The 15,374-nt window shown below is 37.5% G+C and overlaps 1 protein-coding gene across 6 annotated transcripts in view; it reads left to right on the forward strand.

The window, feature by feature from the left end:
• stard13a (StAR-related lipid transfer (START) domain containing 13a) overlaps positions 1-15,374 on the forward strand; it is a 70,111-nt gene that overhangs the window by 30,765 nt on the left and 23,972 nt on the right. Inside the window, exon 1 of one of the 6 annotated variants that reach the window (XM_038278780.1) lies at positions 7,209-7,684. The exons of 4 other annotated variants lie outside the window; for them this stretch is intronic. In XM_038278780.1, coding sequence (XP_038134708.1) covers positions 7,558-7,684 — 127 coding nt within the window. In that variant the 5' untranslated portion in view covers positions 7,209-7,557. Of the gene's footprint in view, positions 1-7,208; positions 7,685-11,852; positions 12,667-15,374 lie in introns of those variants that run through there. One more of the 6 variants, XM_038278778.1, reaches the window with a different exon arrangement.

Consider the following 15,374-nt stretch of genomic DNA (forward strand, 5'->3'; position numbering starts at 1 on the left):
GATTTGATAGATTTTTTTTTAAGGAATGCTGGGCAATAGGGATTGAAAAGGGATGGATACCTTACTTGTAATATTCATATTTATGAAATATATTAAGAAACATGTAACTTTCAGCAGAGGTGGAAAAAGTACTAAAATATCACTCAAGTAAAAGTACCAATACCTCGATGAAATATTACTCAAGTACAAGTAAAATTACCCATCAGAAAAATTACTCAAGTAAAAGTAATAAGATGCTAATTTAAAATGTATTTTAAGTAAAAGTTACTTAGTTACATAAAAAAAAAACTGTGGGGCAGGGGATCTCTCCCATGAATTGAAAATAGGACAAGGAGTCATAAATCATAAATCCAAAACTATTTAGTTGGTGCCAGTTCAGTCACCTTTGGCAGACACATCTGGCATTGCATGATAATACTGTTGGCCCTCTTGAATTTAAATGAAAAGCAGTCTTTCAAATTTGGCCAAGGATTTTCGTCGTTTTGGGCAGCAGAATTCGATATTTCAGCTAGCATTTCAAGTGAAACGTTCTCTGAACCGTCGTCGCTCTCCTGATCCACCTCCATCTCTAATCAAGTAAAATTTAAATTACCGATTTTAAAAACTACTTGAAAAATACAAAATACACAAAAAACCTACTTAATACAGTAACTTAAGTAAATGTATTTCATTACTTTCCACCTCTGACTTTCAGTTTACAATTATTCAGTACTTATGTAAAGTTGTAGCTCTCAAAGTCCTTGTTATTTTCTGATTTATCAAGGAAATGTTTTTGCTTCTTTTTTTTGCTTTTGTGTATTTGCAGAATTTGATCAGATATAAAAGCATGTAGACACAATGCGTGTTTCTGTCTTGGACTGCTGTGAGTGACTTGGCCTGAATGGCCAAGAGTTGCTAAAAAAAGAAGATGAGGAGCAGAAAACTGTCAGGATGGAGAAAATGGGGAAAAATGAGCTAAGAGCAAAGAGAGGACATGTTGGCAGAGCAGGCATGCATGTTTAAGGAAGATTTCAGAGTGAGGTTGAAGCAGAAGCATTTGTCACAGGCTTTGGTCACGTGAACTGTTAAATCATTGATTACTGTTGAACTCACTAACCTGGCTTCTGCATGCAGTAGCTGACACTGACTTCTCACTTTTTTTCTGTCAATGTAGGAAGAGTCACAATGGAAAGTTGTAGAAAATACAGTAATATGAAAAGCTTAGGTTAGTACCAGATGTTATTGTCTTTAAAATTAACTAAAACATATAAGCGGAAGAAAAATCCTTTATAAAAATCTATCACTAGGGAGAAATCCATTACAACAGCCCCACCTATCTTCACAGTTTAAAAAGATTTAAACTAGAGATCGTGATTGACCAATTTTGTTTACTTGTTTTTTAGATGTTTAGATTGTTGCGTTTCAGGTTGTTGAAGACAGAAAACTACAGTGTTATTGAAATATCCTCCAAAAAGAAGGTTGTAGCAACTAAAGATTCTGGTTTTAAAGAAGTCACAAAAGAGCTGCCAACAAACTCAAACCTGGTCATCCAAGCATTCACCTTGAAAGCGAAGGCCAAGACTGTTAAAAAAAAAAGAAAATCCCCCCAAACCCCTAAAATGTCATAACAGGAAGCATCTGGCTCTTGGCATTGGTCAGATTGTTGAGACAAACTGATTATTTTTATATGCATTTCTGAACATTGAAACAATAACTCTCTAATTATAAGAAAGTATTTATGCTAAATACAAGTTGTAGACAGTGGAGTCTAGGGGACCTAGCAGGGAGTAACTGCATCCAACCCTGAACTCTCCTTTTGCAGAATTGTCAGCTTAAAACTTAAACAAAATAAATAAATAAATACATTAATGAGCACACACTCCACAAAGATTGTTTTACATTATAAGCCAGTCTAAGAAGAATTAGTTTTTTGTGCATGTCACTCAATGTGGGAAATATCAGTCTTATAAATATTCATTTGAAATAGAAAATACACAAGGAAAGGGTTCCACTCAGGCCCATTGTGAGCAGCATTACATTAATTGCACAAAAATATTGCAAAACATCTTGCAAAGATTTTGACACTATTGGGTGGAAAGACTCCACACCACATACAAAACTCCGCAATAGTCCGGCATTGAGACCGACATTAGATGAAGCTATCGTTCCTTCGCTGTAATCTATTGCTTCACCTCCATTCCCATATCAAAGCCATTGAATGCAATCAGGACACAACTGGAACCTGATAAATATCTGAAAGACAGGAATACTTTAGCATCAACTTTAACCTGTTGGTCCTCTGCCAGGATGCTTTGCAAGGAGAGCTCTCCTTGCAAAGCATCCTGGGATATATCTGCTTGTCTAGTGACCATGGATGATCACTACTTTTCAATGTGCATTGTGGGAAAATTTGAGTCCACTACTTTTTCTCTCCGCAAGACATTCAAACACTCATCTAAAATAATGTAACCACTATATAGTGGCCTATATAGTGCTCAGGGCGGATATTTGGACAGAGCCCATGACCCAAAATATACCGCTAGAACCACTAAGGACATTCCAGAAACTAGGAACTGAAAAGCCTGAGTAAAAACCCAGAGGTTGATATTATTGAATTATTGCAAATTTAAACTAGCTCTAAAGGTTCTGCTGAACATCCCTTCTTTTCCTGAATAGATTTGATGGGATTGGAAGATAGAAAAATATCTGCAAATTGCAATTTCTATAAAATTATTGATTAATGAGTCGTTAGGTTCAATCATAGAATGAACTTTGTAAATGCTGTGTTTGAGAGTTTCACCAGGTCTAAAAAAATAACTTGGTAAAAATGCTGCAGAGATCCTCTGAGACTCTGATCATGTTGTTCTTTGCTGTAGTTTGTTACGCAGCATGAATACTGACCAAGCTTTCTTTGCCTCAAATGACCCAACTAGAAGTAAGGGGCAGAAACTCTTTGCTCCCTTTTTGCTCCACCTTCTTGCTTCTCGTCTACCTCTTCCTCTTTCTTCAGCCCTAACATGACAACAGGGCTCTCCACAGCAACTGTGTCCATTTCTTTAGCTTTAGCAGGATCTGATTGCTCTCCCAGCAGCAAAAGCCCAAGCTCCTCTGTGTATTTTTTCAGAAAATCAGATCCCATCTCTGTCAGTCGTGCTGTTTTGATTGGCTGCTTGACCACTGGAATGTGTTGGATGGGTGTTTAGATTGGCTTCTGCTCTTAGACAGACTTCCTGCAGGGCTCCTTCTCCCTGTCCAGACTAAAGTTGACCCCAAGGACCAGCTTTCTATCTGCTTATTCTTAATGGAAGTCCAGCAGTTTCCCACAGACAAGTTTAGATTCTCTCTGTTTTACCTCACGGGTCCCTTTGTAAAGTCCTGTCTATAGGTTTCAACTAATGTAACAAAAGTAGTGACATCAAACGTGGCCCTTGTTTTAACAACCCAGCAAATATTGTTTATTAACCAATTACACTAAAGCATTCGCTACATTTTATTAATATTGAACCTTTATTTATTCACATAAGGACCACAGATTTTAGAGTATTCTGGGATTTTATGGGATAGAACAATACCAAGAAATCCACAGTTATGACACAGAAAACACAAAACATATTAACAGATAAAACTTTAAAAGATGGGATATATATTTTTATCCGTCCTCTCTTAAGTCTATACTTCTGGATGGAACGGCAACTTTCAGATCTGGACTTGGAGCTTTGCTAATATATTAATAAATATGGATATGGACCAGTCTATTGCAACTCTTACTTAGGGTCATTTGAATGAAACTACTTCAGCTCCAGGTCTTTTACAGCCTCTATCAGATTTCTTACATATGCTGCCAATACCATGTTTGAAATCAGGGTTGGTACTTTGGAGCTGCTGTGTTAGTTTTCAGTCAGGCTTGTTGAATTACATATTGGTCATAAATTGCACTTTGGTCTCATGTTATCGTTTCACCTTGCTCGTTTTTGCTTTGTCCCCCACATGGGTTGTAAACCTTCCCTCATATCACCTGATTTGTGGGGTGCATGGCTTCATTTATTTCTGCATCTCCTTCAGAGTTACTGCTTGGCTGTTTTCTGATTACTCTTCTGCTAGCCGGTCTCTCTGGTTAAGATGGACGACCATGTTTTGTTAGATTTTCAACTGGACTGAGACAAAAAAAATAAAAAATGAAACTATTTCAAAGGTTTTATGGGTGATGATGTCTGATGTAATGCTAAAAGCAACGCAATACCAACCTCTGTCCATGGTGGTGGTAGTATGATGGTGTGAAGCCACTTTGCTTATACCAATCATCTGCAGCACACCAGCAAGTACATGAAACACTTTAAGGTTTCAAAGTGTCTTTACTTATTTTCTTTATTTACAATTCATTTAAAATGTGCAATATCTATTTTTTTTATTGCCAACATTTTCCTGGTTAGAAATTTTTATTTAGTAAAAGTGATTCTTTTTTTTATTAAATACTTAAAGAAAACAAATAAAATATTAATTGATAATTTAAATAATAGCTAAAAAAGAATAAACAGCTGCAGCCCTAGTCCAGACTAATGTCTTATTGAGATGCTGTGATATACAGTAATCTGAGGCTTATTATTGTCTCATATGCCTGATGGTAGTTCCCTCCTCCAAATAACTAAATAAAAAATATATATAAAAATAAATACATTTTGAGAAATAATAGGTTTTATATTTACACCCATCTTTGTCTGCTGTTCATATCTGTTTGATTATATGAAATGTGTTGGACAAAAAGCAAAAAACATAAAGATCAATAATGGCTTTAACCTTCACAGTAGCTGAGGCTTGGTTGTATATTTTCTTTTGTTTAGACTTGTTAAAGTAGAGTGAGGGAATTGACATGATTTATTTTATTTTTTAATGACCACAATAATTTTTACAATTAAATAAAAAAAGCAGTCTGACTATGCATAGTAAAACATAATAGAAAAAGAGAAGCTTTAAGGTTTTGTTACATCTTTTGAAAAATGATTGTGTAACTTCTCTCCTCCTGCTCCTGAACTGCTATCCCTTGGTGGTCTTGTCAGATGACTCTGCCCTTTGTCTCCCCTGATCTTCATGGTTCTCCGACCCTTTGCTCACTCAGTCATCGTCTTTCAATGCCACTCTATTGAACTAGCTGTTTCTATTTCTTCTTTCTTCTAAAGACCCTAACCTTCTCATCATTCCTGAGTACCAGTGGCAGACTGTTCTTAGCTCTATGAAGAACAACGTATAAGAAGATAAATGACCAGATCACTCAACTGGACTGTCATCAGACATGCACGCGTCATGCTTTTCAGCAGCCAAGATAAAATACAATCACATCACTCATACTGATGATAATCATAAAAATAGCTAATGTGAATATTCAGATCCCAACGTCTGGCAGCCAGGTCGACAAGTAAAGCGGTGTTTGGTGTCTACATGACCTAAAGATTTCTGCTGATGCATGAGATGTCAAACGTGTTTCGACAGGCTGAAGCGCCGACTCAGGTCCCTCCTCAGAGGGTCCACTTTGACCTGCAACTCAACACCGCAAATAGGACATCCGACGGTGTCAGGCAGACAGCAGCTGAGAAGCGTCCAGGCTGGGCTGCTGTGAAGGCTCTGTCTTGCATTCCTGGGATAACACGGGAAGACCTTAGGACTTAGAATGAAATTCCCAAAACTCTCAACCTGTCAGAGGGGTGAAAGTGCCTCACAAAGAGAAACAGCTTAAGGACTTTCACTTTGGGTTGATCGGCTGAAAATGATTGGTGTTTACAGAGAAACCCTGTCTCAGTTATGTTGGGTAAAATCGGATATGCAGATGGCCTCAGATGGATGGATGGATGGATGGATGGATGGATGGATGGATGGATGGATGGATGGATGGATGGATGGATGAACTCAGCATATCCTCAAAATCTGCATTAATTTTAAAACAGCACTGATAATACTATTTTGGAATATGTTTCCATACATTGAGGTTGTGAAAACTGATAAAGACAATAATTAGCTGGTATCATAATATATTTTAACATTATCTCGGTTTTTATTGACAAGTAGTCGCCATTGTACCTGAATCCAAGCAGATGTTCCAGACAATTTGTAAAAATAGTCATAATTTCCTCACATCTTTTTTAATAGTCAGTTATAGTATTTCTTTACAAGGTCTTACTGCAATAGAATATCACAACTATTGATTGCGGCTAAATTCTGTTTATTTTAACTTTATTTCCCCACTTTCTTTATTACCTTTAAGAGCTTGGTGGTATAGTCTGTTCTTGTTATAATAAATCCTCAGCTACCTTGTTAGCTGCAAAACCTCCCAATAGGCACATCAGCTTATCTTTTTTTTAAATTCCTTGATGCAAAGCACAGCATTTTATTAAGATGTTCAGTTTACATTTTTTACAGAGGTTTTCTACGGGGTAAGATATCTGTGAATAAAAATGTGTATGTGTCTGAATTTGTAAATTAATTCCTTTAAGTTAAGTATATAAGAAAATTAGGTTTTATATTTGTTCATTCCTGTCGTCTCCTATCTACATGTGATGTTTCATCTGTGAGAATATGGGTATAGAAGTTATGAATGTAACAAACAACTTTGATAGTTGTATTTTTATACTCCTATAAGATAGAAGTATAAATCATACATCTGCAAGTATTAATCTAAAATGTATTAATGCAAATCCCAAATTCAAGGATTCTAACTTCACATTCTTAAATTTCTATACTTCTGAAATTCTGATTTCTACTCTTAAATATCTGATGCGTACTCATAGATCGCAGATTCTTGATCATAGATTTCTGATTAGTACCTGTTAATATCGAAATCCTAATCATACTTTTTTAATCTGTCTTTTTTCATGTTTAATGACTTGCATCTACAAATTCAGACACAAACAGGCATGCATTTTTTTGGACAGTCGTCTCACCCCATAGATTTCAGGATATTCGTTAATGAACATCTACCATCTCTGCTAAGACAGCCTGAATGCAGTCAGAAGTTTGACTTCATCCAGCCTGAATGGACAGATAAACTTAGACTTGTTCTGGCGACAAGCAGCACAGTTGCAACTTGTGTGCATTAAATTTGTGGAATGACTGAGTGTTATTACTACGCATCAAGGAGATTGAAAGGGATCCTTGTTTGGGTGAGTGGGTGGGTTTTTTTCTGCAGATCCTGTAGGTTTGGTGTGTGTTAGAGAGAGAGAGAGAGTCTTTGCTCATGGGGAGGGGGGGGAATCCGCCTCTCACATCTGGCTCTGTAGCTCAACAGCAGAAGTTATGTTGAAAAAGTACAACAACTTAGCGACTGGATGAAAGGATGTGGGATCGGTGAAGTTATAGCTATTTATTTATTTGTATTGGTTGTGGCTAAAGGGAGGTTTTCTGCGGGTGGATGAAGGTGACGCAGCGCGGAGCTGTAGCCCGGATCAGGTGAAGCGGTGACGGCCACTGCGGCAGGAGCAGCCCGGGCGCGCTGGATCTACAGCAGGATCTGAGGAAGAAGCTCATTTTACACCGAATAACCCCGAGTTTAGATCCCACAACAGCTTTAATAATGCGTTGTGAGGCACCGCAATGACAACTCAGAGAAAGTGTGGCAGTAAGCTACAGCTGCGGCGGTCGATCAGTGAGCAGCTGCGGGACTCCACGTCCAAAGCTTGGGACCTGCTGTGGAGGAATGTCCGGGAGCGGAGACTAGCAGGTCAGACCCCCAAACATTAAATTACTCACATTTCACTTATAGATAAATAAAACTGGTGCACAATCACATAGGAAACGGTGTAGCCTCTTTAATATAATCTTATTTTTGAATTAATTGAGGAGCAGCCGCTTCACAGAAAATGCTGATCCTATCAGATAGCCTAATTCATTCACATGTCGCTCATTTCCAGACACGTTTTATTTAACCCTACTAAATCCATCGCAATATGTAGAAACATTAATAGAAAGGGTGAAAGTTTATTTCCAGCCCAGGCTGCATGCAGTCTGGTGGCGTCATGCGCACAGAGCGCGCGCCCTGATTATTTTGGGAAGGTCATTGTCAAATTTAGTGCTGAAAACAGCGCAGGCATGTGCCGTGAAAACGAGTGGAGCTTTGAGATGCTGGTCATTTCATGTTTGGATTTATGTATAACCTAAATATATACATACTGGCCCATTTATTAGTCTAGTTATTATTTGGGGCTTTAAAGCCAGCAGAGAGGACTGTAACATGAACACTAATGCGCCAACTTCAGGAGGGTCAGTCAGCCGGTTTCCTCTGTGTTTACAGTAGCCTGCCACAAGCGCACATTCTGGATATAAGCTGTGCGTCAGAGAGGCTGGAAGGAGGAGGAGAAAAAAAAAGGGGAGCAGACTGGAAGAGAGAGCTGCAGCTGTCTGCTAGATATAATGTAATTAGGGAGATGTGCGCCACTTAAACTGATTGAAGTAAGAATATTCCCACATTCAGGACATCAGACCCTCTCAGACAGTGACATCAGAGCCCTTATTTTGGAACCGGAGATATATATATATATATATATATATATATATATATATATATATATATATATATATATATATATATATATATATATATATATATATATATATATATATATATATATATATAGAGAGAGAGATATAGATATAGATATAGATATAGATATAGAGATATATATAGATATAGATAAATATGTATAGCTATATATATGTATTTGGCAATTAATGTTCTGTTTAGTGCTCTAAGCTTACAGTCAGGGAGATTGAGAGGAGTCAGCTGTGGAGGCTTGGGGAATGGTTTCCCTGGATGCTTCCCTCTGGAGGTTTTCCAGGTAGATCCCACTCAGAGGAGGCCCAGGACATGCTGGAGGGACTATGTCTCTTGGCTGGACTTTGAGCATCTTGTGTCTCCCGTGGAGGACCCAGAGGAGTTAGCTGAGGAGATTGAAGTATGGTGTCTTTCTGTTAAGACTGCTGCCATCGTGACCCAGTTCTGGATAAAGCTCTGTGTTCATCTTTATTTCCATTTCTTTTGGCTTTGATCCCCATTTGTGGTTTTAGACTCATATAAACTATGATCAAAATAACTACTACTACTGCTAGATATGATTTATCTGACACAACCAATTTTCATCAAGAATGTCATTTATCATTCACTTCAGAAGAAACAAACATTTAGAATTGCTTGGCAATGAAAGTGTCAAACATTACCTGAACTAGTAAACTGTATTAACAGGATAACACACAAGACTTCCCCAACAACCGCAGCTAGGATGTGTCCTTCATTAGCACAAACTGCTTCAGGGTTTAGCTTTAGTGCTAAAATAGCTGGATACAGAAACAAGTTTTTCCAACTTTCTCTATTGAATGTCTTCATTGGTTTCAAACCTAACTTGATTTAGTTGTATACAGTATAACCCATTGACCTGCAGCCTTTTCCACAAATGGTGAATAAAAATAGCAAAGTTAAGGTAGGATTTGTGTAAGTGAAAAAAAAAAATACAATAATATTTTATACATTCTTAAGTAACTTTTTGCTGTGTAGGAGACCAATCTGTTAAAAAAAGAGCAGCTGATGATACCTGCAATCCACTTCTTTTCATTGCTTCATCTTTACATCCAAGCCAGCTCTCAAAACTCTCCTGCTCTTCCCTCTCACTGCTGTTTAATCCATCAGCTCAGAGGCACAGAGCTCCACATCTGTCTGGATCAGATTTGAAGATGGAGATTCCTTAAAATGCACGCATCTGGCTCCACATCTACACTGGTATTTGACCAAGCATTTCCACTTTGCTATTGGCCGTCAGGGGCCGGTGAGGTATCCAGGTCAGTTACATGGTGACAGGACATGTACCTTAAAAATGGTGCTACTAAAAACTGACTGTGGAGTCGCAATAGAAAGTAAAAAGTAAACCGAGACCCAGACAGAAAAAAGAAAAAAAAATCCCAAAATGAGGATTTGAGTGCGCAGTGGGATTTAGTTGTAATTCTACAGATCTGCTGGATTAGGTGAGGTGGGGGTCACTCTCTCTCCATGTGGGATTTGGGGGTTTAATTCCACTTTACTGGATATTTATGTGAATGTCTTTGGTTTGTGTTAGGTTATTAGAAAGCACAGATGAACCCAAAGGGATTGAAACAGACAAACAGCTTAATCATTAATCATCTCTCTCACCCCAAGCTGAGCCATGGCTCCTCTGGAAGTTTCCTTCATTGACACTGAATAGATGTCATCTGCATGTAAAACCCAGTGATTAAACACAAATGTGCATATAATTGCAGTATTTTGGGTCATTTTTGTTGCAATTTGACTTTCCGGAGTTCAAGAAGAGCTCAAGATGGTAATCCGAACTTTCTAGAAAAAGCTGAGTGTTTATTGTTAATATATTTTCTCTTTAAATGAAGACTTTAAAGCTACAGTGTGTAACTTTTAGCGACATCTAGCGGTCAGACTGCAGACTGCAGCAACATGAACATCTCCCCCCAACTGCTTCTCCCCCCCAACAGTATGGCGAGCGTTACGGGACAAAATGTCTTCCACAACGTCCGCATCACCTACCTTCTCAAGTGATGAGGTTTGTTTACATAGATAATTTTACAGATAGTATTTCATTAGTCTGTGTAGGGTATAGATTTCAGGTAGACTTAAGATAATAAATATACCCGTTATTTTTTCTACATCGTTGTGACGTTTTGGCGATCTCGCAATCGCTAGTTTGTTGGCTCTGCGCTGCCGTAGCGCAAAGATGTCTGCCTCCATGGCTGCGAGACCCGCTCCTATGTAATTATAAATAACGAATTCTAAGGCAACGCAAATATTAAGGTTAAGAGGCTGAGCTCGTAGATGATGATAAATAACATAGTAATGTATAATATATTACATTTCTGACTGTATATCCCTGTAATTATTACACACTGTAGCTTTAAGATAAATTTTTTAATATATATTTGTATCTACCATATATTTATATTTATTATTTATATTTATTCTATATTTGTATCCTTTTCACTCCAGTGTTTTTGATATGGTGTTGCTTTTAATTCATTACTAAAAAAATTGCAATCAGTTCAAACTCAATGATTTTAACAAAAAAAAGAAATAAATAAATAAATCAGAAGTTAGACCTTTAATTGGGTTTTTTGGTGATTTCGCTTGATTGCTAATCCTACATGATAGTCAAAGTTTACTTTGGCTGTAGCTTATTATTTCTTTATTCCTTTTGGCTTGTTTAAATTTAACATGGCAGATCTAATATCACACTTTCTACAGCTTTTTTCCATTTACTGCTCCAGTTACATGCAGCTATTTAGCTTAATGTTGTATAGTGTAATATAGCAGTTATTCTATGTTACAGTTTCTTTGAGCGTTTTCTGAAGTTTTCTCTAAATGTATTTATATGTTCATTAAGAAAATTTTATTTACAGTAACAGTGTTTTCTACTTTGCAATGTAAATCAGAATTATCCTGTATTTCCTGAAGAGGGCAGTGTGATCAAATCCAGTCTTGAATTTAGCTATTTCCATCTTGTCTAATTTAGTGAGACAGAATATACATTTTTGGAGATATTCTTGACACAATGAGCTGTTTTGTGATGTTTGTTGCTGTAACATTTAGGAGTAGCATAGTAACACAGCTTAAAGATGGGTTCACCTTAATGTGGTATGAACTTGACGGAGAACATAGCTGAATGGCATTAAAAGTCCCACACAGCTGCAGAAACAATAGCCTCACTCCTTCCATACTTGCATTCCTCAGACCCCTCCTTCTCACACCCACATACTCTCTATTGTTCTGCTCCTTCCTTGTTTCACATCGGGATGTTGGGATCATATTTTTTTCCAGGCCTACATCCCGCCGATCACAGACAAGCACATATGTCTGGGGCAGGTACCAAACCGCTTCCCTGGCAAACCTTCAGGAAGCAAGGAAGAGTTCCTTCACCGGCTGCTGGTCACGTGGCTAAAGGAGGGAGCTTGTGGAAGTAACAGTTTGTGACTATATCCTCCTCCCCTCTCAGCCAAGAAGTTGCGTGCGGGCGGGGAGAACAAGGGCAGCAGCCTGAGTCAGGTGGTAGCATGAAGTTTGTGGAAGAGGGAGGAGGAAGAGGAGGGAGTGTGGCTTCCAGTGAAGACATGTTAGAGGCAGCAATTCATCTGGAATCCTCATATAATAAGTCATCAGCACCGGAGTAAGGAAGGCTTGTACGAATAGAGATAATGTGGATGCTGCTGTAATGATGGATCCATCTGGATTAAGTAAAGGTAAAGAAAGGGTAGAATCACCAGGGAACAGCATGGATCATACAAACAGTGCAAACGCAGCAGAAAGTACCAAAGGCGAGGAGGCTGCTGCACAGACAGTAGGTTTAACCTTTGCTGACAGAGTGGACAGCATGAGGGACGATGCAGAGAGTGCTGACCCTCTCTGCAGTGAGGACAGCAAAGACAGCGCTGATCTTCTGTATCACAGGAGTGGAGAGCTAGAAAATACTTTGGATGAGAAAGATCAGAGTGCAGAGGGCGGCAGCAACAACTGCGAGAGTGACAGCGACAACACCAGCGAGGAAACCTGTCTGGAGGCAATGACTCCTGACGGTCAGGACTATTACCTGAGGCTGGGTTACACGCCCCGGAGGCGCTCCGCCCTACGCCTGTCACGCATCATCGCTCGACAGCAGCTTCTGCGCAAGCTGGCACAAGGTAGTCAAAGAGGGAGATGAGAGAAAGTCCTAATAAGTGTCGTAATGGTTGATTTGAATTTGACCATCCAGGATCAAAGGGAGAAAGTTAGTTTTCTAATCAGTTAGGATGGAGACAGATGCAGTTTGAACAATGTAAGCTTTGATCTGTGTTGAAACATGGGAAGGAAGCTTCTGATTGCAGCCTCTTTATGTCTGATTGTGTTCTCCTTGATTTTTCTCCAATATTTTACTTATGGCAAAGCAGTTTGCAATACATCAGTTTATTACTATAGCAACAACCCTTACATCTTGTGCTTCAAATGTTATTGTTTAAGAACTTTCCTGAAGCATTTTCTGCTCACATCTGAATGAACTGGACATAGGCAGCCACTTTTAGACCAAATATGGTTTTCATAAATCTAAAGCAAGTCTAAACAAACCACGAAGGGTTCAAGTGTTATTGTTTTTGTCTGTGTTTCACCTACCTTACTGGATACTTCCTCTACTTCCTGTCACATGACTCACACTTCCCAAGAAATAAACCCAATATTCAACAGAACAACTGAGGCGGCTCTTCAGCCTTTGCTTTTTTTTTTAGAAGACATTATTGTTTGTTTTTTAAAATTTTAATTTTTTTTAATCCACTCCCTTCTGATGATGTATGAGACAAATGTCCAAAGGAGAAACATGCCAAGAATGTACATAGAACAGCATGTTTCTGCTTGTGCAGAGTGGTGGTATGACTTTGCTGGCTTGCACTCCCTACTTCTTGCTCTAATACACCCTTTTTAACCTTAACCTTCCCAACATGGATGAATAAATGATCCCCCTAATGGAGTATATATAAAACTGGGACACGCTTAAATTAAAGAGGATAATCTTTAATGACCTAAAAGTGCTTTTAACATGTGAAAACATGTTTGCATATCCAATATAAAAAATAAATGTACTTTTCTTTAATAGTTTACATTGAATTAGAGTAAAGTCAGATGGGATCACCCAAATTATAGGAAAACAAGAGAACACATTTTTAAACTTTCTCATAATTTTGCCTTTAGTATTAAATATAATTGTCTTTGTCTGTTTTAATTTACAATCTTATCACAATATTTTTTTTCTAATTTTTAACCAATCCTCCTGACAGAACATACGTATCTAGATTATGTTTTTAGGGCTGTCTTACAAACAGGATATTTGAGCTTTGCCCTGAAATATTCAGTGGGATTGAGATGAAAGGCTTTTGATAAATTACTTGAGTATTTTCTTTGTTGTGCTTGAGCTAATCTGACTGATTTATTGGTTTGGTCATTGGAAGAGTTAGGGCTGGGCATTTTGCACCTAAAATTTTATCACAATATTAGGTTATATTTTTATGATAATGATAAAAGTAACAGTTTAAAAATGGAAACATTACTTCTTTGCAGTCTTTCTTAAATAACTGTATGGCAGTGACAGCCTACCATAGCAATCATAGCCCCACAATCACACATAATACTCTAAAGAATAAATACATGTACATTTGGCTACTTGAAGACACCAGTTGCAAAAAGGATGATTTATTACCACTGTGCATTTTGAAGTAACAGAATTGAATCATATTCTTCAAATTTGTCAATGCCGCGGTGGAAAAAAAAAAAAAATAATAAAGAAATGCACATTCTTTTTACTAATCATTGTTTAGACGTTAAGATAATAAATCTAAATTTTTATCATGACTACAAACTTATCATGATAGCAATAAATGATGCAATAAATGTCTCTTAAAATTAGAGCTGATGCAAACAAATAAATTAAAATTAATTGATTATAGAAATAATTACAAGTATTTTATTAATCGATTAATCGTTAGAGCATAGAGACTAAAATTTCTTTATCCGACAGAGCAATCCACCTGGAGCACTATTTATACCAAACTATGAGAAAATATATATAAGTATAAATATAAGGTTAAAAAAAATTGTCTGACAATATGCTCTATCCATATCTCCTCTAGAAGTAAAGCTTTACTTTCACCTGTTTAATTTTTAAAAAAATCTTTAAGGAACCTTTTTTTATCTGATTAATAACGGTTATTCAAAAAAAAATGATTGACAGATTAATCGATTAGCAAAATAATTGCCCTACTTAAAATCTTTTTAGATGACTGTTGTGAAGCACAGACAGTCCTTCCTAAAGCAAAACACTCTGGAAAAATAATGCTGCCAGACTTTCAAGTCAAAATTTTGTTCTTAGACTACCTATATTTCCTATTTCCTTGAAACAATCTAACTTTCAATATTGGAAAATGGCTTCTTCCTCTGATTGGCTTTTTAGCCCAAGCCGAACCAGGGCTGGTTTCACTATAGGGAGAAATACTGTAATACCAGCTTCAAACAGCATCTTTACAAGGTGTTTTGCTTTTGCTCTGGGCTTTCTACAGACATATGCAGCAATGAAAGCAGGACACAGAGCTTGAGCAGTGTGATAAAAGAACATTCCTTAGGTGTCTGTACTTGCATATAATAAACACATGATTGTGGCACATTCAGGCTTCTGGAAATTATAGCCATGGATAAACCAGATTAGAGATCCACAGAGCTCTTCCTTTTAGCTTTGCTTATTTTTTTTCTAATTTTCCTTTTTTAGACGTCACATGAGAAAGCTGTGTGTCCAGAGTTTCCCTTGAAATGTTACCACAGGTGGGCCATCAGTTTGCACCAAGGTTTTTATTAAAGGCTTATTAAAGGC

This window comes from Cyprinodon tularosa, unplaced genomic scaffold, assembly GCF_016077235.1.
Source record: "Cyprinodon tularosa strain WSP-4 unplaced genomic scaffold, ASM1607723v1 ctg144, whole genome shotgun sequence".
Classification (NCBI taxonomy): Eukaryota; Metazoa; Chordata; class Actinopteri; order Cyprinodontiformes; family Cyprinodontidae; genus Cyprinodon; species Cyprinodon tularosa.